The 27,275-nt window shown below is 42.6% G+C and overlaps 1 protein-coding gene and 1 pseudogene across 2 annotated transcripts in view; one reads left to right on the top strand and one right to left on the bottom strand.

Moving 5' to 3' along the window:
• Positions 1–375: 375 nt before the first annotated feature.
• Positions 376–27,275, bottom strand: part of Wee1 (WEE1 G2 checkpoint kinase) — a 46,086-nt gene continuing 19,186 nt past the window's right edge. The window contains exons 1-11 of one of the 2 annotated variants that reach the window (XM_034514655.2): positions 19,823–21,035; positions 18,066–18,271; positions 16,871–16,931; positions 16,570–16,742; positions 15,928–16,049; positions 12,500–12,646; positions 9,679–9,774; positions 8,773–8,858; positions 4,722–4,892; positions 4,065–4,210; positions 376–1,714 (exon numbers count right to left, since the gene is read on the bottom strand). In XM_034514655.2, coding sequence (XP_034370546.1) covers positions 1,558–1,714; positions 4,065–4,210; positions 4,722–4,892; positions 8,773–8,858; positions 9,679–9,774; positions 12,500–12,646; positions 15,928–16,049; positions 16,570–16,742; positions 16,871–16,931; positions 18,066–18,271; positions 19,823–20,398 — 1,941 coding nt within the window. In that variant the 5' untranslated portion in view covers positions 20,399–21,035 and the 3' untranslated portion in view covers positions 376–1,557. Of the gene's footprint in view, positions 1,715–4,064; positions 4,211–4,721; positions 4,893–8,772; positions 8,859–9,678; positions 9,775–12,499; positions 12,647–15,927; positions 16,050–16,569; positions 16,743–16,870; positions 16,932–18,065; positions 18,272–19,822; positions 21,036–27,275 lie in introns of those variants that run through there. The other variant, XM_076940790.1, reaches the window with a different exon arrangement.
• Positions 2,146–3,595, top strand: LOC143441233 (small ribosomal subunit protein eS26 pseudogene; annotated as a pseudogene).

The following is a 27,275-nucleotide window of genomic DNA, read 5'->3' as shown; positions in this document are numbered from 1 at the left end:
CCTTTAAAATTATACGGCATTTCTAGTGTCATGTGTATGAGTATGTGATATGCTTAAATATATTATTTATATTGATAAAAACAATCAAAACTTTCATGGGATCTCAAGATACACTAACATGAATTAAAGCACATCATTAAAGTTCCACGTTCCATCAAACTAGGTACTGGAGTTATGAGTCTAGCACTGGGATGGTAAGGGAGGCAGCTAAGTTTCAGGCCACCCTGGACTATAAGGTGAGAACCTATCTCAAAGAGCCAGCAATAAAGAGGAAGGGAACTTTGCTCTTAGCAAGTTATATACATTTATCCATATTCTGTAATGAGCAGTGAGGGGATATAAAGTAGAAAACAGGCACCATGAAGATTTAGACAATTAAGGTAAGCACAGAATGACTTTTAATACACCAGACAATGTTAATAAGACACAAGTCAAACAGACAAGTGCAAATGTGTTTCAGAGCAAAGTTAATAGGAAAATAAATGAGACATTTCTTCTCCCTTTTGGAGAGCAACTTCTACTAGCCAAACATTGTTAGTCAAATGGCTAATCACAGGTAAAATGTATTTTGTGAAAAACTTGGAATAGTCAGAAGTCTTTCTGGTATTTTAAACAGCTATGTACAGTATTACCAAGATCAGTTTATATACACAAATATTGAAGAGAAACTGGGCAAAACATTTAAAAATAGGCTAACCATACAACCAAGTACAAGACTTGACAGGAGGAAGGAAACATGTTTTAAAGTCAGAGGACATTATAAGAAAAATTTACAAAACCAGTAATAATTATACTACATTAATACAGCATTCAAACAGGGAGGGGTAGGTGCACTTTTTTCAGTGCACTAGCTTCAAAGTCCAAAGAAAAGAGGCGAAGCTGCTTTCCATGAAGAGCAGCTACATATTTCACATAATTGTTTTGAAAGAAAGCCTATTAACAACAATGATTGTTTAATGCTAGTTTTACAGCAAGAGGAAACTAAAATAGCAGCAAATTCACAAGGCAAGGCTTCCACAGAATGACCATCCCATGGTGCACGTGATGCCTAAAGTGCTCCCAGTTGGATATACAAGTATAATTCACAATAGAAAAAAGAAAAGATTGACACAGGTACATTGGAGGCTGAGTAGTACTGAGTCTCTGAGCAATTTCCCTTTTGGAAGGGAGAGGATGTTTGCAGTAAAGCCCTTGAGTCCTTTCTACAGGTCAAAACAAGGAAAGACACCTTTCATCACACTGCAATCACACTGCAACAGTGAGTGAGAAGCAGCACACCACCACAGTGGTGCACCCCGCAAAGGGTGCGGGAACATCCAACAGTGACTGACATCCTACATGAAACAGATGGGAAGATGAGACAAAAGCCTGACAGAGCCAAGTCAGAATTCAGCTCTCAACTGTAATTCACAAAAGTCATAAAAGGCATTTTAGGAAAACTACTGATACCAATGGGCAAAGAAATGGCAAAGTGGATTCTAGCAGTGATTTCAACCTAGCTTCCTCTTGTCACAGTTTTTTTCCTTTGAGGGAGAGAGGTTGGGGAGTGTGAGCAGTTCAGTATATAGTAAGGCTGACAGAGCGGTTCATTTTCTTTCCAATAAGTCGAGAAGTTCTATTACTCTGGGTGGTGGATCTGGTGGCCATCCGATCTGTGAAGAGCGCCCGTTCCTCAGCTGCAACTTTGGCTGCCATTTGGGCTTTCTTGAGTTCTCTACAAAAATAAAAAAAGGAAGCAAGACTTTAATTTACCTACTGCATTAATTCTATGGAAAGAGTCTAAGAGGCCAAATACAAACTGAATTGTGCTGGCTAGTTTTATGTCAATTTGACACAAAGTAGGGTCATTAGAGAGAGGCAGGAGCCTCAAGTGAGAAAATGCTTCTATAAGGTAAGGCTGCAGGCAAACCTATTTCTTAATATAAGGGTATATGACACACCTGGAGCTGGTGAAAAGATTCTTCAGTGAGAACACCTGCCACCAAGCCTGACAACCTGAGTTTGATGGCCAGAATTCATACCATAAGATCAAAACATGGTATATGCACATACACCCAAAAGACAAATTAAATGTAATTTTAATAAATAAACAAAATAGGAATGAGAAGATAGCTTAGTGGGTAAAGTGCTTGCTGCTGCACAAGTATGAGGACCCCTAGCACTCACCCAGAAAGCGGGGTGGGAGTTGAGGATTTAGCTCAGTTTAGAGCCATAGAGGTCTTCAGCTTGAGGGTGCGAGGCAGTATGGGTGTGGCTGAACATGCCTGTAATCTTAGTTGGGAAGCAGACAGGAAATCCTGAGGGCTTGCCCAGACAGCCAATCTAACTGAACTGGTAAGCTCCAGGCTCAATGAGACACCCTATCTAGAAAATTAAGACTGGTATCTCGGTACATACATTTGACCACAGAGCTAGAGGCAGGGCAGATCTCTGAGGCCAGCCTGGTCTACACAGAGAATCCTTGTCTTAAAGAAGAAAAAAAATTTAATAGGAACGTTAAGGTGGAGAGGAAGACACCTGATATTCACCCTCAGACCCTGTCCAGAAGTATACACATATGCATACCACGCATACGAATAAAAGACTTTTTTGATCAACTTTCTCTTTGCAACCAGCTTTCTGAAATTGCTAAGTTCCCAGATCAAATACAAGAATCATTACAAGTTGATGAGATGGTTAGCAAGGTTATTAGCAAGCAAGACACTCGTCACACAAATCTACAGACTAAGTTCAATCTCTGGAGAAGCCCAGATGAAAGTGGAATGAGAAAACAGGCTTCTAAACGTTGTCATCTGATCTCCATGTATGCAGTAGCATGTGCCCCTCCCACAGTAATACATTACCAATTAAAAATCATGTAGCCACATAATTGACATTTACTTCACTGTTTTGTAAAACAGGCTGAAAAATTTTGGTGAGACTGAGAGAAATGTTACAGATTGATTTAGGTTCTACCATGATTTAGAGCTTAGAGATAATGACCACTTGTAAGCAATCACATTTTTAAATAATATTTTCTGCTTTAAAAGTAATGAATCGAGGCCAGCCTGGTCTACGGAGTGAATTCCAGGATAGCCAGGGATACACAGAGAAACCCTGTCTCGAAAAACCAAAAAAAAAAAAAAAAAGTAATGAAAATTGCTCTTTCAAGTCTTGGCTCGAAGATCACCAAAAAAAAGAAGAAACAATGGTCGTGCCAAAAAAGGGCTGCGACCATGTGCAACCAATTTACTGCACGAACTGTGCCCAGTGCGTGCCCAAGGAAAAGGCCATTAAGAAGTTTGTCATTCGGAACACTGTAGAAGCCGCTGCTGTCAGGGACATATCTGAAGCAAGCATCTTCGACGCTTACATGCTTCCCAAGCTCTATGTCAAGTTGCATTACTGCGTGAGCTGTGCCCTTCACAGCAAAGTCGTCAGGAATCGATCTCGTGAGACCCCCCCACCACGATTCAGACCTGCTGGCGCTGCTGCACAGGACCTCCACCAAAGCCCATGTAAAGAGGTGGTTTCTTTCATAAAGGCAAAAGGAAAGATGCTTTGGGAAAAATAAAATGGAAGTTCTACTTTATGTGGCAAAAAAAAAAAAAAAAAAGTAATGAAAATTAAATATAGAGCATCACATATCCCAGGCAACAAAAGCTGTACCACATGTGGGTGTTGGGAATTGAACCTCAATCCTCTGGAAGGGCAGCCAGTAGTCATAATTGCTGGGTCATGTCTTCAGCTTGCCACACTATTTTTTAAGACAGTACTTCTGACTAAATTTGGAACATCATGATTCAGCTGAGCTGGTAGGAACCCACCTATTTCTGCCCTGCCAGTGCTGAGATTATAAACACAAGCCTCTATGCCCAGTGCTTCACAGTAGGCTGGGGAGCCAATCTCAGGTCCTAAAGTATGTGTGGCAAACCTTACCTCCTGAGTACTGCCTCACTTTGGTTCTCTCACACAAAATTAAAGTTTGACAAAACCCTAAATAATCTCTTAAAATCTGAGAAGCAATGAGAAAGGCAGAGTATAAACAATATAATAATAGTAATAATAATAATAAACCTCCTTACTTCTGCAAAAGAGAATTTTTGAATTTTTCAGCATTCAATTCTATTCGTAACTGCTCTGCACTCTTTCTAGATGCAGATAGCAACACTGAATGCTTCACCAGCACCATTGCTGAAGGCCTTCTCTCTGGATCAGGGTGAATCATAACCTAAAAACAAAAGCAAAATAGTGGTTAAAACTACTACTCAGGCCGGGCAGTGGTGGCGCACGCCTTTAATCCCAGCACTTGGGAGGCAGAGGCAGGTGGATTTCTGAGTTCAAGGCCAGCCTGGTCTACAGAGTGAGTTCCAGGACAGCCAGGGCTATACAGAGAAACCCTGTCTCAAAAAAAAAAAAAAGAAAAGAAAAGAAAAGAAAGAAGGAAGGAAGGAAGGAAGGAAGGAAGGAAGGAAGAAAGAAAGAAAGAAAGAAAGAAAGAAAGAAAGAAAGAGAAAAAAAACTACTACTTAGAGCCACGTGTGATGGTGCACGCTTTTAATCCCAACACTCTGGAGGCAGAGCTCAGCCTGGTCTACAGAGCGAGTTCCCAGAACAGCCAGAGCTACATAAAGATGCTGTCTCAAAAAAAGGAAAAAAGAAAACAAACAAACAAACAAACAAAAAACCTACTTAGTAAAATACTGAGGTGTTAATAAATCACTTCACAGTACAACACTCACTTTTAGCAACTCTGTCAACTCCTGGGAAAGCACTTGTGGAATCCGAGGTAACCGACCCTGCCGAATTTCATGCCACTGGTCTCCATTTCTGGGCAGGGGTTCAGCACCAGCAGCACATATGACTGTGAGAGCAAGAGCAAAAATATCTGCTTTCGGTAGATGGCTATAGTTCTGTAAGATTTAAGAGAAAAAAAAATTAAGGTAATAGGCAAAATAACAGATTGCACACCATGATGGTCTCTGTAAAAAAAATCCTATTAAACACGTTTGAATGCTACATTTGAGCATCTATTCAGAAAATAAACTGCTAAATTTAGGAAGCATATGGTGGGAGGGGATGAATATAGACTTATATGTTCTTTTGCATCTGCTTAGGATATTTTCTAGTTTTATCCATGTGCCTGAAATGTGAAGCAGCTCTTGGTGCTGCTTCAAGGATATTGGCAAGAATCTGACATTGGGCTAGGACAAGGAAGCTTGATCATCTTGATCTTGATCATCTTGATAAGTCCCTAAATACCATGGGACCTTTGTTTATGCCTTGTTGGCTCCTTGACTAAGTTGTCTCTGACCTAGAACTGACCTTATTCTTTGCATGTACCTAGAATGGTATAAAACCAGACTGAAAAAGGTAAACCCACCTTAACACTTGCTGGGGTCATATTATAATGTTGTCTAATTGTCTTTTCTTTAATCCTCTCTCCCTCAAGAACCAGCTGATTGGCTTGAGTTGGCTTGGTAACTGCAAAACTCATGATGTCCTCATTTTTAAGTGAATAGTATTCCCTTGTGTAAATAAACCACATTTTCTGTATCCTTTCTTTGGTTGAGGGCTATCTGGGTTGTTTCCAGTTTCTGGCTATTACAAACATGGCTGCTTGTGGTATTGTGGAACATCTTTTTGGTATTTGCCCAGGAGTGGTATAGCTGAGTCTTCAGATAAAACTATTTCCAGTTTTCTGAGGAACCAACAGAGTGATTTCCAGAGTGATTGCACCGGTACGCAATCCACCAGCAATGGAGGACTGTTCCTTTCTCCACATCCTTGCCAGCAAGTACTGTGACTTGAGTTTTGATCTTAGCAGTTCTGATTGGTGTGAGGTGGAACCTCAGGGTTGTTTTGATTTGCATCATTTCCCTGATTACTAAGGATGTTGAACATTTCTTTAAAAGTGCTTCTTCACCATTTGAGATTCCTGTTGAGAATTGTTTAACTCTATTCCGTCACTTTTTTTTTTTTTTTTTTTTTTTTTGGTTTGGTTTTTCAAGACAGGGTTTCTCTGTGTAGCCCTGGCTGTCCTGGAACTCACTCTGTAGACCAGGCTGGCCTCGAACTCAGAAATCCACCTGCCTCTGCCTCCCAAGTGCTGGGATTAGTTCCGTTACTTTTTAATTGGGTTATTCCGTTTTCTGAAGTCTAACTCTTTGAGTACTTTGTATATTTTGGATATTAGCCCTCAATCAGATGTAGGGTGTCTTAGTGTTTTACTGCTATGAAGAGATAATCATGACCAAGGTAACTTGTAGACAACATTTAATTGGAGCTAGCTTACAGGTTCAGAGGTTCAGTCCATTATGATCAAGGTGGGAGCATGCATGGTACAGACAGAACTGAGAGTTCTACATCTTCACCTGACGGCTGCTAGAAGACTGGCTCTCACGTGGTTAGGAGGAGGTCTTAAAGTCCACACTCACAATGACACACTTTCTCCAACAAGGCCACATCTCCAAATAGTGCCACTCCCTGGGCCAACCACATTCAAACTACCACATTCTACTCCCTGGCCCTCCTAGATTTGTTCAAACACATAAAGTCTATGGGGGCCATACCTAGCCATAGCATAATAAGAAATACATTTAGACCAAATTCCAAGGTTCCCATAGTCTGTAGCAGTCTCAATAATGTTTAAAGTCCAAAGTTCAAAGTCTCTTCTGAGATCCATCCAATCACTTTAACTGTAATCCCCAAAGCAAAAGAGGAAACCAGAAGGGCAAACTCCAAAATTCTACATTGTCATGTCTGATGTCAAAGTGGTCTTTAGATCACTCCTTTCTCATCTTTGTTAACTGCAACAAAGTTCTTTTTCCGGGGCTGGTTCCATTCCCTCTTAGTGGCTTTCCATGGCAGGTATCTGACAACTCTGGCAGCTTGAACATCTTGGAGTCTCCAAGGCAACTTCAACATTACAACTTCTTGTTCCAATGTCTGGGATTCACATTTGGGTTCCAGCAAAAGGCTTGCTATCACTTCTCCAGCTCTGCCCTCTGTAGCACTCTAGGTTCTGGTTGACTCCACTCCACGGCTGCTGTTCTTGGTGGTCATCCCATGGTTCTGGCATCTATAATACACTGGGGTCTTCCACTGCCACTAGGCTTCACCAATAGCCTCTCATAGGCTCTCTTCATGGTGCCAAGCCTCATATCCTTTGCATGATCCCTTCAGTCCTGGGCCATCAACTGCAACTGAGGCTGCACCTTCACCAATGGCCCTCTGTGGCCTCTCACAGTGCCGATACTCAGCTGCTTTTCATGATCCCTTCATGCCTTCAAAACAGCCTGGGTGATTCTTATATATTACCAAGTACAGCTGCAGCAACAGGTACATACCACTTTAGCTATCTCTGGAACACGGCTTTTTAGTGCTCTCAGAAAAAAAGTTCCCAGAAGATTTCACCTCAGTGATGCTGGTCTCTTCTTAATCACCGACAATTTCTCAGCTCCAACTAACCAGCATCAATTGTCCCAGTACTCCCTTCTAGTTTTCACTCTAAAGCAGAGCCACATGGCCAAAGCTGCCGTGCTCTGATGCTTGCTGGGGCTGGAACTTGCCCCTCCTCCCCCACCCCTATTCTATTACCAGCTTTCTGCAGATACTAACAGCCAACCATTGGACTGCTGCAGATACTAACAGCCAACCATTGGACTGAGGGTGGGAGCCCCTATGTAAGAGTAAGAAGGAGGATTGAAGGAGCTGAAGGGGATTGCAACCCCATAGGAAGAACAATAGTATTAACTAACTCAGACCCCTCAGAGCTCCCAGAGTCTAAAGCACCAACCAAAGATCATACATGGGCTGGTCCTTGGCCCTGGGCATATATGTAGTGTAGTGGAGGACTGCCTTTTCTGGCCTCAGTGGGAGAGGATGTGCCTAATCCTATAGAAACTTGATGCCCCAGGTAATGCTGGTGGGGGTGAGGTGGGGGTGGGTGGTGGAGCACCCTCTCAGAAGCAAATCGGAGGGGGAATGGGGTGAAGAATTTGGGAGGGGGAACTGGGAAGAGGGGAACATTTGGAAATGTAAATAATAATAAAAAATAGATAGCTAGATCTACAAACAGATACTGCTTTATCAGTTGCCCATGACATAATCAGAAGCAAGTCTCAAGCCTTTGGGGATGCATGTGCAAACAATGTACTTGCAGAAATACAAGCTTCACACTTGCATATATTCAATAAGGCAAACCAATGTGCATGGAGAAAAGAGCGAGGAGACTACATTAGACTTTATGTGACACACGTTGTAATTTACCTTTCATTTCCATAGTAAATACAGTATTTTCACATTGTTCTCTATGTATACATAATCATTCTTATAGAAAAAAACTTTTTGGACTAAAAATTCTAGGTCAATGGAAATGTGATTTTTTTTTTTAAGATTTACTTCTTTTTATGTGCACTGGTGTTCTGTACAAAGGTGCCAGATCCTCTGGAACTGGAGCTAGACAGTTGTGAGTTACCAAATGGGTGCTGGGAATTGAACTGGGGTCCTCTTGAAGAGCAGCCAGTGCTCTTAACTGCTGAACCATCTCTCCAGCTGGAAATGTGTTTTTTAAAATCGATATAGTGACAATTTAGTCTATAGAAAGGCTATAAAACTGTGAAATTCCACTGGTAGTGAATGGAACAACTTTCAATGCCATCAGACTCCTTCCCAGATAGGTTTAGACTTTCTACTTTTAGTCTACTAGTTACTTAATTGTCAACATATTAGAATTCAGTCTTCTGTTAATTGATACAAAGCAATACTATAATTCAGGGAGGAAGAAATTACCTCTTGTAAAACTTCATTTGCTAGAAAACGACTATCACCTTCTTCAACTTGAGGACTAGAGATTCTTGTTACATGCCCAAGATCACCTAAAGGTATTAGAAAAGTAGTTGTTCAGTTAGTAGACAGCTTATTTAACATGCACAAAGCCCTGGCTTGATATCTATAACCATATAAACCAACCATGGCAACACATGCCTATAAGCCTATGATTCAAGGTATAGGCAGGAGAATTCTCAGCTTTTTGGACTACACAAGCCCAAGCAAGCAGACCTGGGATACATGTATACCTAAGATACATGAAATCCTGTCTCAAAGTATATAAACAGGGGCTGGAGAGACGATGGTTCACAGATGCTCACACTTGATGCTCTTGCCAAAAACCAAAGTTCCATTCCCAGCATCCACACAGTAGCTCACATCTACTTGTTACTGAGGTCCTGGGGATCTGATGCTTCTCCTGGTCTCTTTGGGCACCAAGTTTCCAGTGGTGCACTTACATGGGGCTAACACTCAAAAAGGTATTATGGAAATGTCTCAGTGGATAAAATGCTTGCCTTACAAAAGTAAGAACCAGAGTTCATATCCCCAGAACCTATGTAAAAACCAACACAGGAACACGTGTCTGCAAACCCAGACAACATCAAGATAGGAACTAGAAACAGAAAAATCCCAGGGGTTCACAGGCTACCTACCCTGGTATCCAAAGGAGTACACAACAAACAAAAGACCCTACCTTGGAACAAGGAGGAGTGTGAGAACTAGCATTCAAGTCTGTCCTCTAACATCTGCACATGTTGTGAAGTCTTCCCTACCATGCCCACACTACACCTATGCACACACCCAACCTCCAATACCAACCCTTCTTAATTTTAACAGTTATCCTAATAGTTAACAAAATAGTTTTACCTATTTTAAACATAACTTTGTTGGATATCCAGTCATCTTCATCTCCTTCCTCAGAGACAGCATTTGGGATTGAGGTTCGAGATATAAAAATATTGCCTGTTGAATAAAAATAACTATATTTAACAAACAAGGCTGAAGTGGAAACTTCTAGTTCTTTGGAAAATTAGTTGTGTCAAATGATGTTTTGCTGGGGCACACAAGTGAAAGAATGTCTTGCTAAAGCAAACACATAGAAATACCTGTGATGAAGGAGTATAATATCCCACAGGTAGTGGGATCACATGTGTACTGGTTCGCCTTATATAGTGTTGTTGAACTCAACTTGTGATAACACTACCATTGAGAGAAACTCACCAAGAACTGCTTATGAGGTTCCTGTGGCAACTTGCTGCTTCCGTGGCCTCCCCTCAGGCCAGCTGGCATTCATGCCTGGTATCTGCCTGCTGAAAGGACTGGACTGTAGCTGCTAGTTCATGCCTGAGGTCTGCCTGCCTAGAGGGCTGGTCTGCAGCTGCTGAGTCATATTTAGTGTTTGCTACGGGACTGAATTGCTGAAGAAGATGAAGCTTGCCTCTCAAAGAACTATTGCTGTGAAGGTTGATCTCCCCCATAGCCTAAAAACTTTCTATTCCACTACTGTTTTTTTTTTTTTTTTTTTAAGATTTATTTTATAAATCACACCAGAAGAGGGCATCAGATTCCATTACAGATGGTTGTAAGGTTGAACCCTTATTAAAAGTAGGTTTAGGTGAAGACAGAACGAACCAGAGAATGAGTACAAGACAGAAAATTAGAACATATTGACAAAGGTAGTACGAGGCCAAGCACAGCAATTCAGGAGAGGCCAAGACAGAGAAGCCAGCTTGAATCAGTCAACTTGGAGAAGAGTTTGAGCCAGAACAGCTGAGTTGAATCAACTAGCCAGAGGTTGAAAAGAACTATGAAAGGCTGAGCTTGCCGGGCGGTGGTGGCGCATGAAACCTTATTCAAAAAAAAAAAAAAAAAAAAAAAAAGCAAAGAGTTAATGAATTAAATAAATTAAAAAATAATAGCAGGGAAGTCAAGTGCATCAAACGCCAAGGACAAGTCAAGTAAGATTAGGAGGAAGAAGAACAGTCCAGACCCTTGGATTGGCAGCAATCCGGTCATCAATGACTTTGTCTTTGGTGGTTTCAGCAGTAGGTAGAGGAAAGAAACCAGGTGAGAGGGGTTGACCTCAGTACAAGGAAGTGAGCTTTTTTAGGACTCTAAAAAAGCCCTTGCATAGACACGTAGCCATGACATTTAAAATAGATGACTTTAAAAAAAAAAAGTTACCAATTCTGACAAATCCCCAGAAACCAGAAACAGATAGAAGCCTAGGGGGATGGTAGAGCTGAAGTCTCAAGCTTGAGGTCTCTAAGGATGTAGTCATTAGTGAGAGAGAGCACTTGGAGGGGGAGACGGGGATCAGTATTTTAAGGTCAGCACTGCCCAGACAGCACAGTATGAGGCCAGCCCACTCTACATGAAACCATTTTGAGAGAGACTGATAGGCAGGCAGGGAGGACAGCAGGCTGGAGAGATGAGATGGTTAACAATGCTTTCTGCTCTTCAGAGCAAGAGAACCCAGCACCCACATCAGGAGGCTTGAAACTGCCTGTAACTCCAGCTCCAGGGGACCCAGCACCCCCTTATGGCCTCCTCAGGTACCCACCCCCACAAACATACACATGAATAAAGAAACGGGAGGGGGCTGGAGAGATGGCTCGATGTTAAGAGTATGTACTCCCAGCACTTGGGAGGCAGAGGCAGACGGATTTCTGAGTTCAAGGCCAGCCTGGTTTACAGAGTGAGTTCCAGGACAGCCAGGGCCACACAGAGAAACCCTGTCTCGAAAGAAATAAAAAAATAAAAAATTAAAAAAAAAAAAAAAAGGCTGAGCTTATTCAGCATCAAGTCTCAGAGGTGAAAATATTCTTGGCCTAGATAAAGACTGTATGGAGACTAGAAGCTTCCAGCATTGGACCTAGGATAGCAGACAGAAGCAGTAAGCTTCCAGAAAATAAAAGTTACTTTTACAGGCTGTACTGGAACTTGCTTTGTTGCTTTGTAGACCAGGCTGGCCTCATATCCACCTGCTTCTGCCTCCTGAGTGGTAGAATTAAGAGAGTGTACCACTACTATATCCAGGTAATTAGTTAGCTTTGTTGTTGTGTTGGTAGTTGGTTTTTGTTTTAAAATAAAAGAACCTTGCCTGCTAGAATTAGTTTGAATTCATTAACCCTTCTAACTTTAGGAAGCATACAGAAAGCAGAAGCTAAAAATAAAGCAACCAGTTAAACACAGAAGTTTATCTGTAGGATTACGTGTACCATTTTTAAGTAGAGGGGCTGGGGAAATGGCTCAGCAGTTAAGACCTGGTCTTTTGGCTGTTCTTCCAAAGGACCAGAGTTCAATTCCCAGTACCCACATGGCAGCTCACATCTGCCCGTAACTCCAGTGTTAGGGTTTCTGACATCCTCACACAGCAAAACACCAATAAACATAAAATACTAAAGAAAAAGTAGCAGGATAAAATCTGAAAAGGGTAATGATATAACTAGATGTACAGCATGGTCCTGAAATAGATACCAATGTAAACAGACCAACTATGAAAGACTTGGACTAGTGTCGGGTGGTATAATATTCCTGTCATAAAACACTAGCAAGTAATCAATGAAAAGTAAGACGCTCTCACGACGCTTTCACATTGTTACAACAATTGTTCAATGTGTTACAAGTATTTTATTTCCTATAGCCAGGTCCCAAACAACACAGCCAAAGAACCTGTAATACTTACTAGGTTTTATATCCATGTGAACCAAAGACATTGAATGTATGTATCTCAAGCCCCGGCCAACTTGTAAAAGGAGATCCTTCAGCTCTACTTCAGTAAAGTAGCTCATGACTCTGTAGTTCTCACTTATAGCATCAGCTAAACTCCCACCTAATTAGAGACAGCAAAGATTAACATTTTATTTTCTCTTCTCTCTATATTGAACTGCAATTCTGCACCCAGAAAATGATAATTAATAATAGAATCTCTCTGTTCAACTTTTATTGTTTTAGTATGTATATTTGCAATTATAGAAAATACAACTGAAATGCCAGGCCTGGTGATTAGGCACATAATCCCAGCTTTTAGGAGGCTAAGTAAGGTAGGAGGACCACAAGTTGAGCCCAGCTTAGGCTACAAAAGGAGTTTAAGGTTAGCTAGCCCAGACAACTTAGTAAGACAGTCTCAAAATTTAAGGGCAAGATGCAATGCTGGCTGAGCATGTAGAGATTCTAGGTTCAATTCTCAGCACTGGGGGAAAACACAATTTAAATTTTCTTTTAAACCCATCAACCTCAGCAACCAACTTTTGTTCACTTTCTCAGAATAAATTGTCCGTTTCTTTTTCTGAGGGGATAGGGACGGGTAGGTCGAATGTACATTTCCTAAGTGAGATGGGGGAACTTCTGAGAGTGGAACAAGAACCAGACCACTTTATACAAATCCCAGCACTCTGGAGGTAGGAACTGGCAGATATCTGAGTTTAAGGCTAGCCTGATCTACACAGCAAGTTATAGACCAGACAGAGCTATATAGAAGACCCTGTCTCTAAATAAAAAACTGATTTAAACCAGGAAAGGATAGAAATCTTTACTACCTATGTCATTTATTAATCCACAACTATTAAACTATTATTTATGAAACAAAAAAAATAAACCTTTACTATCAAGTATTTCTAAACCTTACATTTCTTTTTTCTTTTTGGAAATAGGGTCTCTATGCAGCCCTAGTTGGCCACAAACTCAAGGGATCTGTCTACCTCTGATTCCAAAGTACTGAAATTAAAGAGTGCACTGTAACCAGCTATGTTTCGTTTTTTAAAATATAGTTATAAATATATATGAGCTTCTGTGCATGTGTAAGTGAACTCTCATGTGTGCACATCTGGAAGGTAGAAAAGGGTCTCTCTACCTATTTCTTTGAGGCAAGATCTCTTCTAGAACCCAGGAGTCATTCACATTTTCTCTGCTGTGCTGCAAACCAGAAGACCCAGTGATTCTCCTGTCTTTGCTTCCCTAGGACTTGGGGCTCAGAGACATATTCAGGAAGCCTAGCTTGTTGCAGAGATTCTGGAATTTGTACTCTGTATTGCCAGCAAGCATTCTTAACTACCGAGCCATCTTCATGGCCTCCTAAACCATAGATTTCTCTAATCTTTATAAAAACAATTTAAAAATAAAAACAACCTATTATATATTAAAAAGGTATGTTTAGCCAGGATGTAATGATGCACTTTAATCCTAGCACTTGGGAGGTAGAAGCAGGCAGATCTCTGTGAGTTGTCTACAGAACAAGTTCCAGGACAGCCAGGGCTACCAAAGAGAAACCCTGGCTTGAAAAACAAAAACACAAAACAAAAGGGTCGCTTGTAATAATAGCAGATTCCTATAAAATCAGAATTCAGGACTAATAAAGGTTTAATGAAAAAGGAAGGTCAAAGACTTGTGAAAAGCTATACAAAGCTAACCTTTATTTTCCTGTTTTGTTTAAACTGAGGTAGGGGAGCATATAGACAATTAAAAAAAACATAACTTACTGCAGTGGTTAAAATAGATTTGGCCCTCATAGACTCATGTGTTTGAATGCTTGGCCCACTGGAAGTGACACTATTAGAAGGAAATGTGTCACTGTGGGGGTGGGCTTTGAGGTCCTATGTTCAAGCTCAGGCCAATGCGGGAGAACTTCCTCCTGGCTGCTAGTGGAAGACAGTCTCCTGCTGCCGCCTTTGGATCAAGATGTAGAATTCTTGGCTCTTCCAACACCATGTCTGCCTGGATGTTGCCATGCTTCCTACTAAGATCGCTGAACCTCTGAAACTGTAAGCCAGCCCCAATTAAATGTTTTCTTTCACAAGAGTTACCTTGGTCATGGTTTCTCTTCACAGCAATAAAACCCTAAGACACTTACTTAATATGTAAGTATTAGTGAATTACAGCAGTAAACTAGACTGGACAGATGGTGGGAATATAGCAGGATTTCAGAATGTCTTCAAGAAATGGCTAAATTTAGATGAATGGACTCATTGTCCTTTTGTGAGCAACTAACATCAATGTTAGAAGCGCACAAAATGAGAAACCTGAATACAGTTAGTATTCATTGAAAACACCTTTGTTATAACTTGAATGTGTTTCTCAAAGTTCCATTGTTAGAAACTAGGTCCTAGTAAAAGATAAACAGGGCTGTTCCTTCAAGAATGGTTTAATGTTAAATTAAGTCTGGCCTAGTGTCACAAACAAACCTGTAAGATTTGAGATGGAATATAAGATCAAGGCCTGCCTTGGCCAGAGTGTGAGCAAGGTCAACCCTGGGCAACTGCTTAGTAAAACCAGTCACAAAACAATACAAAAAAGAACTGAGGATATAAATACCTCAGTGGTAGGGCACTTGAGAGCATTCAAAAGGCTCTCAGTTCAAGGAAAAGATTATCACCATGAGATTTGCCATCGAAAATATAGAGTTCCATCCAGGACTACACAGTAAAACCTGTAATTCTACATGAAAAGATACAGCATGACTGACCATCTCAGATATTGATGCCGTGTTCTTAGATTTCCTAGCCTCCAAAATAAACCAAATGAATTTATTATTATAATTGCCACTCTCTTTGCATTCTTGTACAACTAAAGATAAGAATAAGATAATCTTTCCTGTGTGCCCATAAACTATACTATGTGCTAAGGAATACCAAAATATACATAGCAAGGCAGCCAGTATGCAGTCTTCTTGGGAAGCTCAGCATCAAGTGAAAGGCATATAAACACGGTAAGAGGTTCTACTACTGAGGCATGAAGATGTCACAGAAGGAATAAGGCTTCCAACTCAAAATTCATGTTGCCAGGGCTACATAGTAAAACACTATCTTAAAAATCCTAACAAAAGGACTGGAGAGATGGCTCAGTGGTTAGGAGCATTGGCTGCTCTCCCAGAAGTCCCGAGTTCAATTCCCAGCAACCACATGCCATCTCACAAATGTCTGCAACTCCAGTTCCAGGGAATCTGACACCCTCAAACACCAGTGCACATAAAAATAAAAATTTAAAAATCTTAATGTACACGCACGCACACACAAAGAGGGAACCAGAAATGCTTCGTAACACATGAGGAACTGCCCCTCCCCAAAAGGGAAGAAAAGAAAAACTTAAGATTGTAATAAACATTCCCATGGTGCTTACCATTACAGTATTCATTCTGTATAAGCATGTGATCATCTTCTGCCCAGGCAGAGAAATAGCGAACCACATGGGGGTGCTGTCCAAGCACAGCATGAGCATAGACTTCTCTCAAAGCATTCTGCCTAGAAGAACAATAGGAGTAAGATGTTAAATTTATCTCAAGCACCATAAAGTAAACCCAGACTTTTTAAACTACCACTATGCTAAAAGGCGACTTACTTAAGAGAACTAAGAATTATGCAAACTGGCATGGTGACACACACTTTAACCCTACCATCAGGGAAACTGAGGCAGGAGAATGGGAATTCAAAATGGTCAGTACATAGTGAGCTCACCCAGGCTAGTCTGAGCTACACAAAACCATTAGGGTGCTAGAGAGATGGCTTAGCAGTTAAGAGCAATGGACTTCTAGAGGTCCTGAGTTCAACTCCCAGCAACAACATGTTGGCTCACAACCATCTGTAATGGGATCCGATGCTCTCTTCTGGTGTGTCTGAAGACAGCTGTAGTGTACTTATATACATAAAATAAATCTTTAAAAATAAATAAATAAAAGTATTAGGTGTTTGGTTACCTAAAACCTTAATGTTTATTAATAACAAAGGGAATAAAAAGCAAAAGACAAAAATGTTTAATACATACTCATCAACAGAGCCAGCCAATGGTTTCTTTGATCGTTTAATAGCATAAATGCATCCATCTAGCCTCTTTACACATTTAAACACAGAACCAAATTCTCCAGAACCAATTTTCTCCAGCTCATGAAATTCAGTTGTATATCGTGACTTCATATTGCTTTCAGTAATTGTAATTCTCTGTAAAAGGAGAGTATCCATGTATAATACAAAGACATGAAACTTGAAAATATTCTCCCTTAGGTTCTGCTGTTGACTTAACATGCAAACATATATTAACTTTTTTTAAATAATTAAAAGTTATTTACTTTGGCAGGTCTTGTTTCATCTTCAAACTCATAATCACTGGCTTCCATATCTTCAGAGGAACTGAAAAATATACATGGGTTTTTACCAAAACATCAATTTGAGACTAAAAACCTTATCTACGAACTATAGTGAAATGCATTTTTAATGGATACAAACAAAAGAGAAATCATTTAAGTTTGTAACCCTAAATCTGACTCAGATGATGGAAAAAAGTCCCTACTGAGATAAGCTCACTAACCATAACTAGACTGCTGCCACACAGACAGAAATAAGGCATTAGAAATGAAGTCTCGCCGGGCTGTGGTGGCACACGCCTTTAATCCCAGCACTTGGGAGGCAGAGGCAGGCGGATTTCTGAGTTCGAGGCCAGCCTGGTCTACAGAGTGAGTTCCAGGACAGCCAGAGAAACCCTACACAGAGAAACCCTGTCTCGAAAAAACAAAAACAAACAAAAAAAAAGAAATGAAGTCTCTGGCCACCAAGATAGCTCACAACAGTGGGTCTCAATATCAGATTATTGAGTTACAATAATTTTGAGTTACAAATGATAATTGAGTTACAAAATTACAGTCACCATAACAAGAGGAACTGTATTAAAGGGTCAAAGCATTAGGAAGGTTGAGAACCACTGGTTCAAAAGGTAAGCACTCTAGCTACTCTTGACACCTGAGTCCAATCCCAGGGATCCACACAGTGAAAGAACCAACTCCTGAAAGTTGACCCCCACATGTGTGAACCTTGAACACAAAATAAATGTAGTAACAACTCTCTCCCATTAGTTGACACCATAAATCTGACAAGAAATCTAAGCTTTTTTTTTTTTTTTTTTAAGATTTCTGTGTAAGAGTTTTGTGGGTATGAAATTCACAAACATGCCTAGTGCCTGAAGAATCAGAAGGGTCAACAGATCTCCTAGAACTAGAGTTACAGCCATTTGTGAGTTGCCACATAGGTGCTGAGAACTAAACCCCAAGAACAGCAAGGGTTCTCAACACCTAAGCCACCTCTCCAGAGTCAGAGTCACCATTTCTTATTCTTTCCCTTTCTCAGACCACTTCTTTCCTACAGCTGATTATCTGAGCGATAAGTGCTAATATAAGGAAAACTTTCATAGTGAAGGCATTCGTGCCATTCAGTAGAAATCTAACTGCGATAGTACACCTTAGGTGTAGAGAGAAACCAAACTATACTTACTCATTAAAATATGCTCTCTTTCTCCCACGACACCGTCCTGAGGAATGAAGCAATACAGGATCCGGAGTAAAGGGGTTAATATTCACTTGAGGAGTTTGCCGTCTGTCGAATTCTCTTTTTCCTGATTTTTCTGTGTCCATGAATAGAGAACTACCCCGGAGTTTAACAGAGCTGGAATCAATAACTCGAGCTTTGGAAAGCAAACTCTAGGAAAGGGAAATACAATCTTCAGGATCCAGTCTTCTGGACAGTCTTCTCAATATAACCTCCAGCTTGCCTTTCTAAGTGGCAGAATGTGTAGCCCAAAGCAGCACATTGTGAATGAAGCTCTGTACTAGAACCCATGCTGGGAGAGGTTCCGTTACCCGACTTGGGGGAAAGAAAAAAACAAGGGGGAGGGGCAATACACAAGCCTTAGTTATACTTCAAGTAAAATAAACAGTGGCTGACTCAGGGGTCAGGTTGAATACTAACTACTTATCTGTAAAAGACAGCAAAGTAAAAACTGGTACCTAATCCTAAAAAGGAACATTTGTAGTCACTAAACTAAAAACCAGTTCCTATCAGTGGCTAAAAATGAACAGGCTCTTTTAACATTCTAAAAATAAAAACACTCACTCTCATTAAAAAAAAAAAAAAAAAAAAAAAAAAAAATCCCCACATCCACCTCAAGTAGGCTTTTGAAGGCCACTTCACCGGACTGCCCCCCTAACTATTAAAGAGGATGGTGCCTTGGGTCTGTCGGCCTATAAAAGCGCATGTATATTCGAGGTTATGACTGAAGTTGCATGGAAATCAATAAATAGATTCCCTTTAAAAGGTTATGTCAAGGGGCATATGTGGTAGCGTGCCTTTAGTTCCAGCACTCGGGAGGCAGAGGCAGGAGGATCTCTGAGTTCCTAGTCTACAAAGTGGGTTCCAGAACAGCCAAGGTTGTTACACAGAGAATCCTTGTCTCAAAAGACAGGTCTTATTTCCCCTGTTAAACTTATAGGTGCCATGCCTGTCTTTATTTGGGGAATTGTCTACTCTTAATTTTTTTGTGACTTCTCAAGTATTACCAATGGCAGTATGCATATTCACGGGCAATTCCGGACGGGTTCTGAACACACACTTCTTTAAGACACATTAGTTTTGACACACAGACCAACAAAACCACAGGGGAAACCCCAGAATAAACACAAAGCTTCCCTAACACTAAGATAATCAAAAGCCACCAGGAATATTCACGAGTTCACGACAGTAAACGCAGACAACTCCCAAAAGGAAGCGCAGAATCTCTAATACCATATAACACGGAACCACAAGTCTAGGGGGTTGGAAAAAACCTTTAATAAACCTAACTCCTTCTATCCGTGCCCCCAAAATTACAGGCCTAGACACCGGATTTAACAGGCACCATATGGCTCGGAGTGTCAGGTGGCCAGCAGCAATCCCGCATCATAGCATCGCGCCACCGGGACCAAATAAATACTCAACCACCTGAACAGCAGGGACCAGGCCCTTTGTAAAGTGGAGTAGTTACAGACCGGGCTCATTGTTCAGTTACATAATCTTAACCGACAACTTCTGGGCAGAGCCAAAAAAGGGGCTGCCAACTTTTTTTTTTTTTTTTTTTTGAGTGGCGGCGCAGGACAGCGAGCGGGGTGCGGCGGGGCGGTTATGTAACCGAACCCCGGCAGTGGCGCGCAGGGCTGCGGCGCCGCGGCCTTCTTTTTTAAAGGCCCTGGAGCCGGCTCCTCCGCCCCCTCGATTACCTTGGGAGTGTGCGGCGTGTCGAACAGGCGCAGCTTGCGGAAGGTCTTGTGCGGAGGGGTGCTCGGGTAGTCGGGCTGCGGCGAACAGGGGTCCTCCATGGCCCGCGGAGCCCCGCAACCCTGCGGGGAGGCATCCCCCGGGTCGCCGCAGCGCACCGGCGAGAAGGAGCTGCCCAGAAAGTAGGCGGTGGCAGGTGATTTGACCGGCGACGAGGAGCCGAAACCCTCCTCCTCCCAAGAGTCGCCCTCCGCGCCTCCACCCGCCGCTTGCGCGCCCCCGCCGCCGCCCCGCAGCAGCAAGTCGTCCTCCAGCTCTCCGGGGCTGCTGGGCTCTGTGCCGGGCGAGCGGCGGCGGCGCTCCGCCTCGGCCTCGGCAGGGCTGCGTGCAGAAGGCAGGGGCGAATCAGGTTCCTGGAAGGCCGAGTCCTCCCCGGTACTGTGGCCGCTGCCTTCCTCCTCCTCCTCCTCTTCCTCCTCACAGTCGCTGCCGGGTGAGAAGATGAGCTTCTGCCGCAAACTGCAGGCGGCTGCGACGCGGCGGGTGGGCGGCGGCTGCTGTCGGCTCAAGAAGCTCATTTCACGGCTGCAGTCACGGCGGAGCACCGGAGAAGAGAGGACCGGCGAGCACAGGCCGGCGGCGTCCAGGTCGCGGCTGGCACAGGGGGCGGGTCCGCCACGTGCGATCGGGCGCGCTGGGCAGAGGCTGCAGCGGGCCTGCGCGGCGGCGGCTCCGAAGCTCGCCAAGCTCCCGACGCGGCGACGGTGACGGCTGCGGCGCGGTATGTCCAGCGGAGACTGGCCGGTCCAGTGCTGGAGAAAGTCTCCGCAAGTTCGGCCGCAAGTTCGGGATCCGCGGCTTCCCGCGACCGTTAACCACGTGAGGGCCCAGCCCACCAATCCCCGCCCAGCCCCGGTTTGAAAAAACAGGGAGGGCGCGACTTAGCCCACGGGGGAGGAACCGGCTACGCGATTTTGGCGGGAACTCTCAGGCTCCGCCCCACAGCCTAGGCGCGCCGCCAGTCCTGGGCGGGTCACGGCGTCCAGGGCCAATGAGTGGACCTCGATTGCACAGAACCCCGCCCAGAGTCTATGTCTAGAGGACCGGAGCCTGCCGGGAACCGCCTAGCGAGGAGGGGCGTGAGGACCGCGTCTACTGCCCTGCGCTGGGCGTGGGTCACCCTCCCTGTCCCCGGTTCAGAAGCATCCGGGCACCGTGCAGCCTTTGGGGACGTCTAGAAGCCTGGCCCAATCCCACGTTCTGAGGCCCGACCCCTGGGCATTCTGGGCGTGGCTGTGTCCGGTCACGTTCTATAGTCGCGGTCTCGACCTTGCCCAGCGCGGAACTCAGATAATGAGCTGCCGAACTAGTACACTGGCTTTAGGGCTGTCCTCTGAGATGGCCTCTCCAGTCCTGTGTCCCTCACAGCCAGACTTCTCCGTGGTAATCCGCCCTGCCACAAGCCCGAATGCCCACCCTGCAACCTTAGTGTTTATATTTATTCGCTAACACGTGAGAATGTGCTAGCTAAACTGATTGGTCCAGAGGGGAAAAAAACAAAACCTAAGTGTAACAGAGGTGTGTGCTGCACACCTGTAATTCCAACTGTCTGGAAGCTAAGAGGACCAGAAGTTCAAAACCCCTTTGCGTGTAATGGTCCTGTCTCTTAATTTCCAGGAAAAATAGTTTCCACAACCTTATCAACCGTAACTTAAATCTGTTTACATACAAGTGTGTTCCTATTTTGTATGCTACGATCAATCATTTCTCCTTCTTGTTATTTTGGAGCTTTTGGGGTTTTTTTGTTTGTTTGTTTTTGGGGTTTTTTGTTTGTTTTTTTAGCATTCTTTGCTGTAGTGGGAATTGCTGAGGTCAGACTGTCATACACAAAAGTAAATTTTTTTAACTAGGAAATTAGAACCCACTTTTGGGGAACTGAGTAGAAAACTTGATGTTTCTTAGTGTAAACTCACATTATCTGGATAATAGCTGTTTATACTTTTCTGTTGTTATTTATTGTAGTTAAGAGTATTAACTTGTGGGAGGCTGGAGAGATGACTCAGTTGAAGAGCACTGACTGCTCTTCCAGAGGTCCTGAGTTCAATTTCCAGCAACCACATGGTGGCTCACAACCATCTATAATGGAATCTGATGCCCTCTTCTAGTGTGTCTGAAGACAACTACTGTATACTCACATGCATAAAAATATATAAATAAATCTTAAAAATGAGTATTAACCTGTGTGAGTGTGCTTTTTTTTTTAACACTTCAAAGGCTGAAAATAATTCATTTTTGTTTTTGAAACCTGCCTTTGCCATGTAGCCCAGATTATTTGAACCACCTTCAGAGTGGTGGGATAATAATAGACCTGTGAACCTGCCAGGCCAGGCTGATTGACTGGTCTTTGTTTTTGTTTTGTTTTGTTTTGTTTTGTTTTTTAAGATAACTGTGTAACACTAGCTGGCCACTAGATCACAGGGATCCATCTGACTTGGAGTTCTTACTGTTAGATTGGGATTGATCAGGGTGACCTGAAAATAAGATTGAGCTCAACAGAAGCAAATTGTCCTTTAGTTAGAACAACAAAGGCCAGCAGTCTCTCCGGTGGAGACAAGGAGTTTGGCAGTTTCAGAGGGAACTTCTGGGGTGGAAGTTTCCATAGGCAGATCTGCTCCACTTAAACTGTCTCAAAAGTGTAAATACAGAAGGAGGTTGTTATGGTGATCTTGTGGGCAAATTTTATCAGCTTGTCAACTCTTCTGTCCTGAGTTTCTCAGTTCATCTGAGGCTTTTTTTTTTTTTTTTAAACCCTTCAATTACAAGTATGAGTCACAGGTCCAACTTTCAAGCTAAATTTTAAAATTATTATTATTGCCAGGCTTGCTTGGCAGCACATACTTTTAATCCCAGCACTCAAGAGGTAGAGGCAAGCAGACACTACCACATCCAGCTGAAACTACCAAGTAAGACTCTATCCCAAGAATAAATTATCATTAGTGTTTGTATACATACTACCATGCAAGTGTGCTGTGCTATGTGTGTGAAGGTCAGTAACCTTTACTTGAATCCCAGTGATCAAACTCAGGTTGCCAGGCTTGCAAAGGCCTTCTTCACTCTGTAAGCCATCTGTCAGCCCCGCCAAGCTGATTTTTTAATAAAAGCCCATTTTAGTACCTAAAAACATGGCATGAAGAATTTCCAGAGATCCTGGTTAGTTCTGTGAAGTAACCACAACTGTCTAAATGTGTCTTTTCATCTGCTAACCCAAGCTGTAATTATGTTGAGCTGGTTGTTCTTCATCTGATAGCAGTTTTCTCTCAATAGAGATTCAGGATTACAGGGTGCATCTCACCTGGCTCACACACTTGCCTTTAATTCTGTGTAGGATAAGAACTTTACACTTTTCTATTTGCCCGAGAGGTGTTGTCTGATCTGTCACTGTGAGAGCCTTGGAGGGGATATCTTATCACCTCCTCTTGACACACACCTCCCTTTCCACTCTTTTTTAATGGACAGTTGACATTTTCTTAATTTTAAAAGACATATAAGTAAAAATAAGTTTAGAAAACTGCTTTTAATTTATCTATAATATGAGCTATATCTTAAATTGTGCTTTTTAGGTAAAGGAACATTAAAACCCCTTACATACCTGTCCCCAGTTAAATAGATGTTTCTGAGGCTCTCCTATGTAAGAATTCCGTTTACAGCCAGCAAGATGGCTCAGTTGGTAAATAAAGGACAAAAGCACTTGCCACCAAGCCTGACAACCTGAGTTTGATCCCCAGGACCCATGTGCTGAGAGAAGAAAACCAACTCACACAAGCTGTTCTTTGACTTCCACACATACACTATGTGAAATGCACACATTCACACACACACACACACACACACACACACACACACGCACACACGCACACACGCACACACGCACACACGCACACACGCACACATGCACACATGCACACACACGCACACACACGTGCATGCACACATACAGAGGTAATAATGTTTTAAATATATGTAACAATAAAATTCTGCTGGCTGTGCAAGCTCACACCTACCGGCCTAAGGCTCTACTTTAGTGCCTTCTCCAGCTTACATCCATCTGCAAGTCATTTGCTACTATCCCTACCCTCAGGACTAAACAGTCTCTGTCTCGTTTATTATAACAGTGTTCTCTTGTGCAGTCATGCTCATTATCTTTTAACTGATAAAGAGCCCTTAATTAAGATGTTTGATTGCTTGTTTTCTTGTTCCAAGTACATTTCCCTGTTTAAGATTTTGAACAGAAGGTTACTACTGTGTTCAATGAAAGCTTTTAAACAGATATGATACTTTTTTTCCTTTGTGATCTTTTTACCTCCGTCTCTAAAATAATAAAGTTTTAGATGGTTCAGCAGTCTCCCAGATGTCCCTGTTTCATTCCCAGCCCAATTTCCTGGAGCTAAACACTCTTAATAGTGTTAGTTTTGATTTTATCTCATACTTTGCCACCTGCCTACCTCCCTAGACTGAGAGGTACTCAAAATGAGGCTGGGTGTGGCCCAAAGGACATTGGTTGCAGATAGGAAGAACTCTTAGTCCATAGACCTAGGATTTGGATTCCTGCCACCCAAGTAGTCAGGAAGAATAGGAGAGGTCAGTTCCCAAACCTTGCGTGGTATGGTAGTAAGAAAGTTAAAAATACCTGCTATCCAGGCAATAGATGGCTCCACAAGAAAACGTGCTTACAGCCAGACCTGATGATCTGAGTTCTGCATGATGGAAGGAAAGAACCAACTCCCAGAACATGTCCTCTGACCTCCACATTTGCTCACACACAAATATAGAAAAGAAAAAAGTAAAAACAAGACTCAGCTGGCCTGTGGTGGTGCATGCCTTTAGTCCTAGCACTCTGGAGGCAGAGGCAGGAAGCTTTCTAAGTTTGAGGCCAGCCTGGTCCACAGAAAGAGTTCTAGGACAGCCAGGGCTACACAGAGAAACCCTGTCACAAAGAAAGAAAGAAAGAGAGAGAGAGAGAGAGAGAGAGAGAGAGAGAGAGAGAGAGAGAGAGAGAGAAGAAAGAAAGAGAAAATACAAAAAACAAAACTCAGTGGTTCATATCTATCTAGAATTTTAACACCTTGGAGACAGACAGGAGAAGATCCTTGAAAGTGTAATGGCACGCTAGGCCAAGAGGGAGACCCTGTGCAAAAAAGCCGAAACAACAGACTAGGGCTGTGGCTTAGCTGGTAGAGTTGTAGCTTAACATGTGTGAAGCTTTGGGTTCAATCCCTGATAGCCCATGTGCTGAGTGTGGTGGCACATACCTGCATTCCTGGGAGGCATGTGTCTGGGCGGTGGGGGAGGAGAATCAAAGAAAGTGAGAGTACATAAAAATTGGGAGGGGCTGGAGAGATGGCTCGGTGGTTAAGAGCACTGACTGCTCTCCCAGAGGTCCTGAGTTCAATTCCCCGCAAACGCATGGCATAGTGCTTTTGATGCCCACTTCTGGTGTGTCTGAAGACAGTTACAGTGTATTCATATAAATAAATAAATCTCTTAAAATAAATAATGGGAGGACAGCTTGGGTTATATGAGTTTGTCTTTTTTAAAAAAATGTCAAAAGAGCACTCAGTAGCAATGCAATGTTAAACTGACATACAGTGTGCTCTTATATAGATTATGAAATGTTCTTATCATCAGGGATGCTGCTCATGGTAGAGCCATCACCTAACATTTGTGAGGTGACCTCTAGTAACACACACACACACACACACGTATGCACACAGACACATGTGCAAACACACAGCCACATGCACACGTATACACATGCACACACACGCTAGTCTGTGTTAAAACCTGTGTGTGACTTCTCTTGTGCCTGTGCGTTAATTTTGTTCACTTGTCTGTTCTCTCCCACCCAGGGCTGGAACCGAGTTTTGTTTCTACAGCGCCATTGACTTTAATCCTGGGAACTTTTTAAAGGGAAACCTAGTAGTGATCTTTGTGACAGAATCGCCAGACGACTAAGATACCCAGGCCCCACTCGCTCCAGCTAAGCACAGGGCATGATGTTATGGTTTAATTTCAGCAACATCCTAACTGAAACAATTCTGATTTTTAAAATTTCATACTCCTCCAAGTAGAGCACAAAATGTACCAGACTAGAGGGTTCCACCCACTTGCCCCAGGCTGGAGAAGTCAAATCTCTAGTTCTTTCCCCACCCATTTGTTCCTAACTGTAATGTTGCTTGGCAACTTCTGCAGACTCACACTCTGGGTACTGTTAGCTAAGGGGAAAAAAAAAAAGAATTTAACAGTAGGAAGAATTTAGCTAGCGGGAGGGAGAACAATTTGTTTATACTCCTTAGCCCAACGACTTAGCAAATAAAAGCCTCTAATGTCCCTACTGGCTCATTCACCTTCCTTGACAGCAAAATAGGATTCTAGCTGAGACAGGAGACACCCTCTCCAGTACTTTAAATACACGACAGCAACAGCTCGTGAGTCTGCGCCTGTTCTCATTAACATAAGCTCTGCCCTCCAGACAAAGTTCTTCAGAACTAAGAACTATCATTTTCTCAGTGATGTAATCAGAGGACTGTTTCATGAGACTAGAGGGGTTTTCCAAAAAGCAGTCTTTTCTAGTTTGTGTTTAAGCCCTGAAGAAATAGTCCACCTCTGATAGATTTCTGGGGGGTTTATTCTATTTTTGTTCTTTTTCTTCTTTTAAAGCTTCCTTGGGGCAGGGGAAATGGCTCAGCAGATTAAAGTGTTCTCAACTCAGTCTGATGACCTGAGTTCAATTCTCAGAACACATATAGTGAAAGGAAAGAACCAGAATTGTCCTGACTTCCACAAGTGTACTGTGTGCACCCACCTACATACAACTCTAGAATCCACCAGTGCAGGGCCAGCACGATAGCTCAACAGGTAAAGGTGCTTACTACCAAACCTGATGACCCGAGTTCAATCCCTCGCACCTGCTGGATGGAAGGAGGGAATCCGTTCCTACAAGTTGTCCTCTGACCTCTACACATGCACCTTGGCTTGTGCACTCCCACACACATACCAATAGATAATAACAATAAAAAGCTTTAATTAATGTAAAATTTTTAAAGCTTCATTAGTCAAAACTCAGAATTATAGACACAAATGAGCTAGATCTAAAGAGATGGCTCAGAGGTCAGAGGTCAAGAACGCTAGCTGCTTCTCCAAAGGGCCTGGCATTTTCTAGCACCTTCACGAAAGCTCACAACTGTACCTCCAGTTCCTGGGGATATGACACATTCTCTGGTCTGCATGGACACCAGGCATGCATGTGGTTTACAGACATACATGCAGGCAAAACAAAACAAAATAAGACAAAAAAAAAAAAAAAAACTCACCCATACATATAAGGTAAAATAATTAAAAAAAATAATTTGGGGTTGGAGAGATGGCTCACTGCCTAAGAGCACTGGCTGCTCTTTC

The sequence above is a fragment of the Arvicanthis niloticus genome, chromosome 1, assembly GCF_011762505.2.
Source record: "Arvicanthis niloticus isolate mArvNil1 chromosome 1, mArvNil1.pat.X, whole genome shotgun sequence".
Taxonomy (NCBI): Eukaryota; Metazoa; Chordata; class Mammalia; order Rodentia; family Muridae; genus Arvicanthis; species Arvicanthis niloticus.
This window is presented reverse-complemented; position numbering and strand designations above follow the sequence as displayed.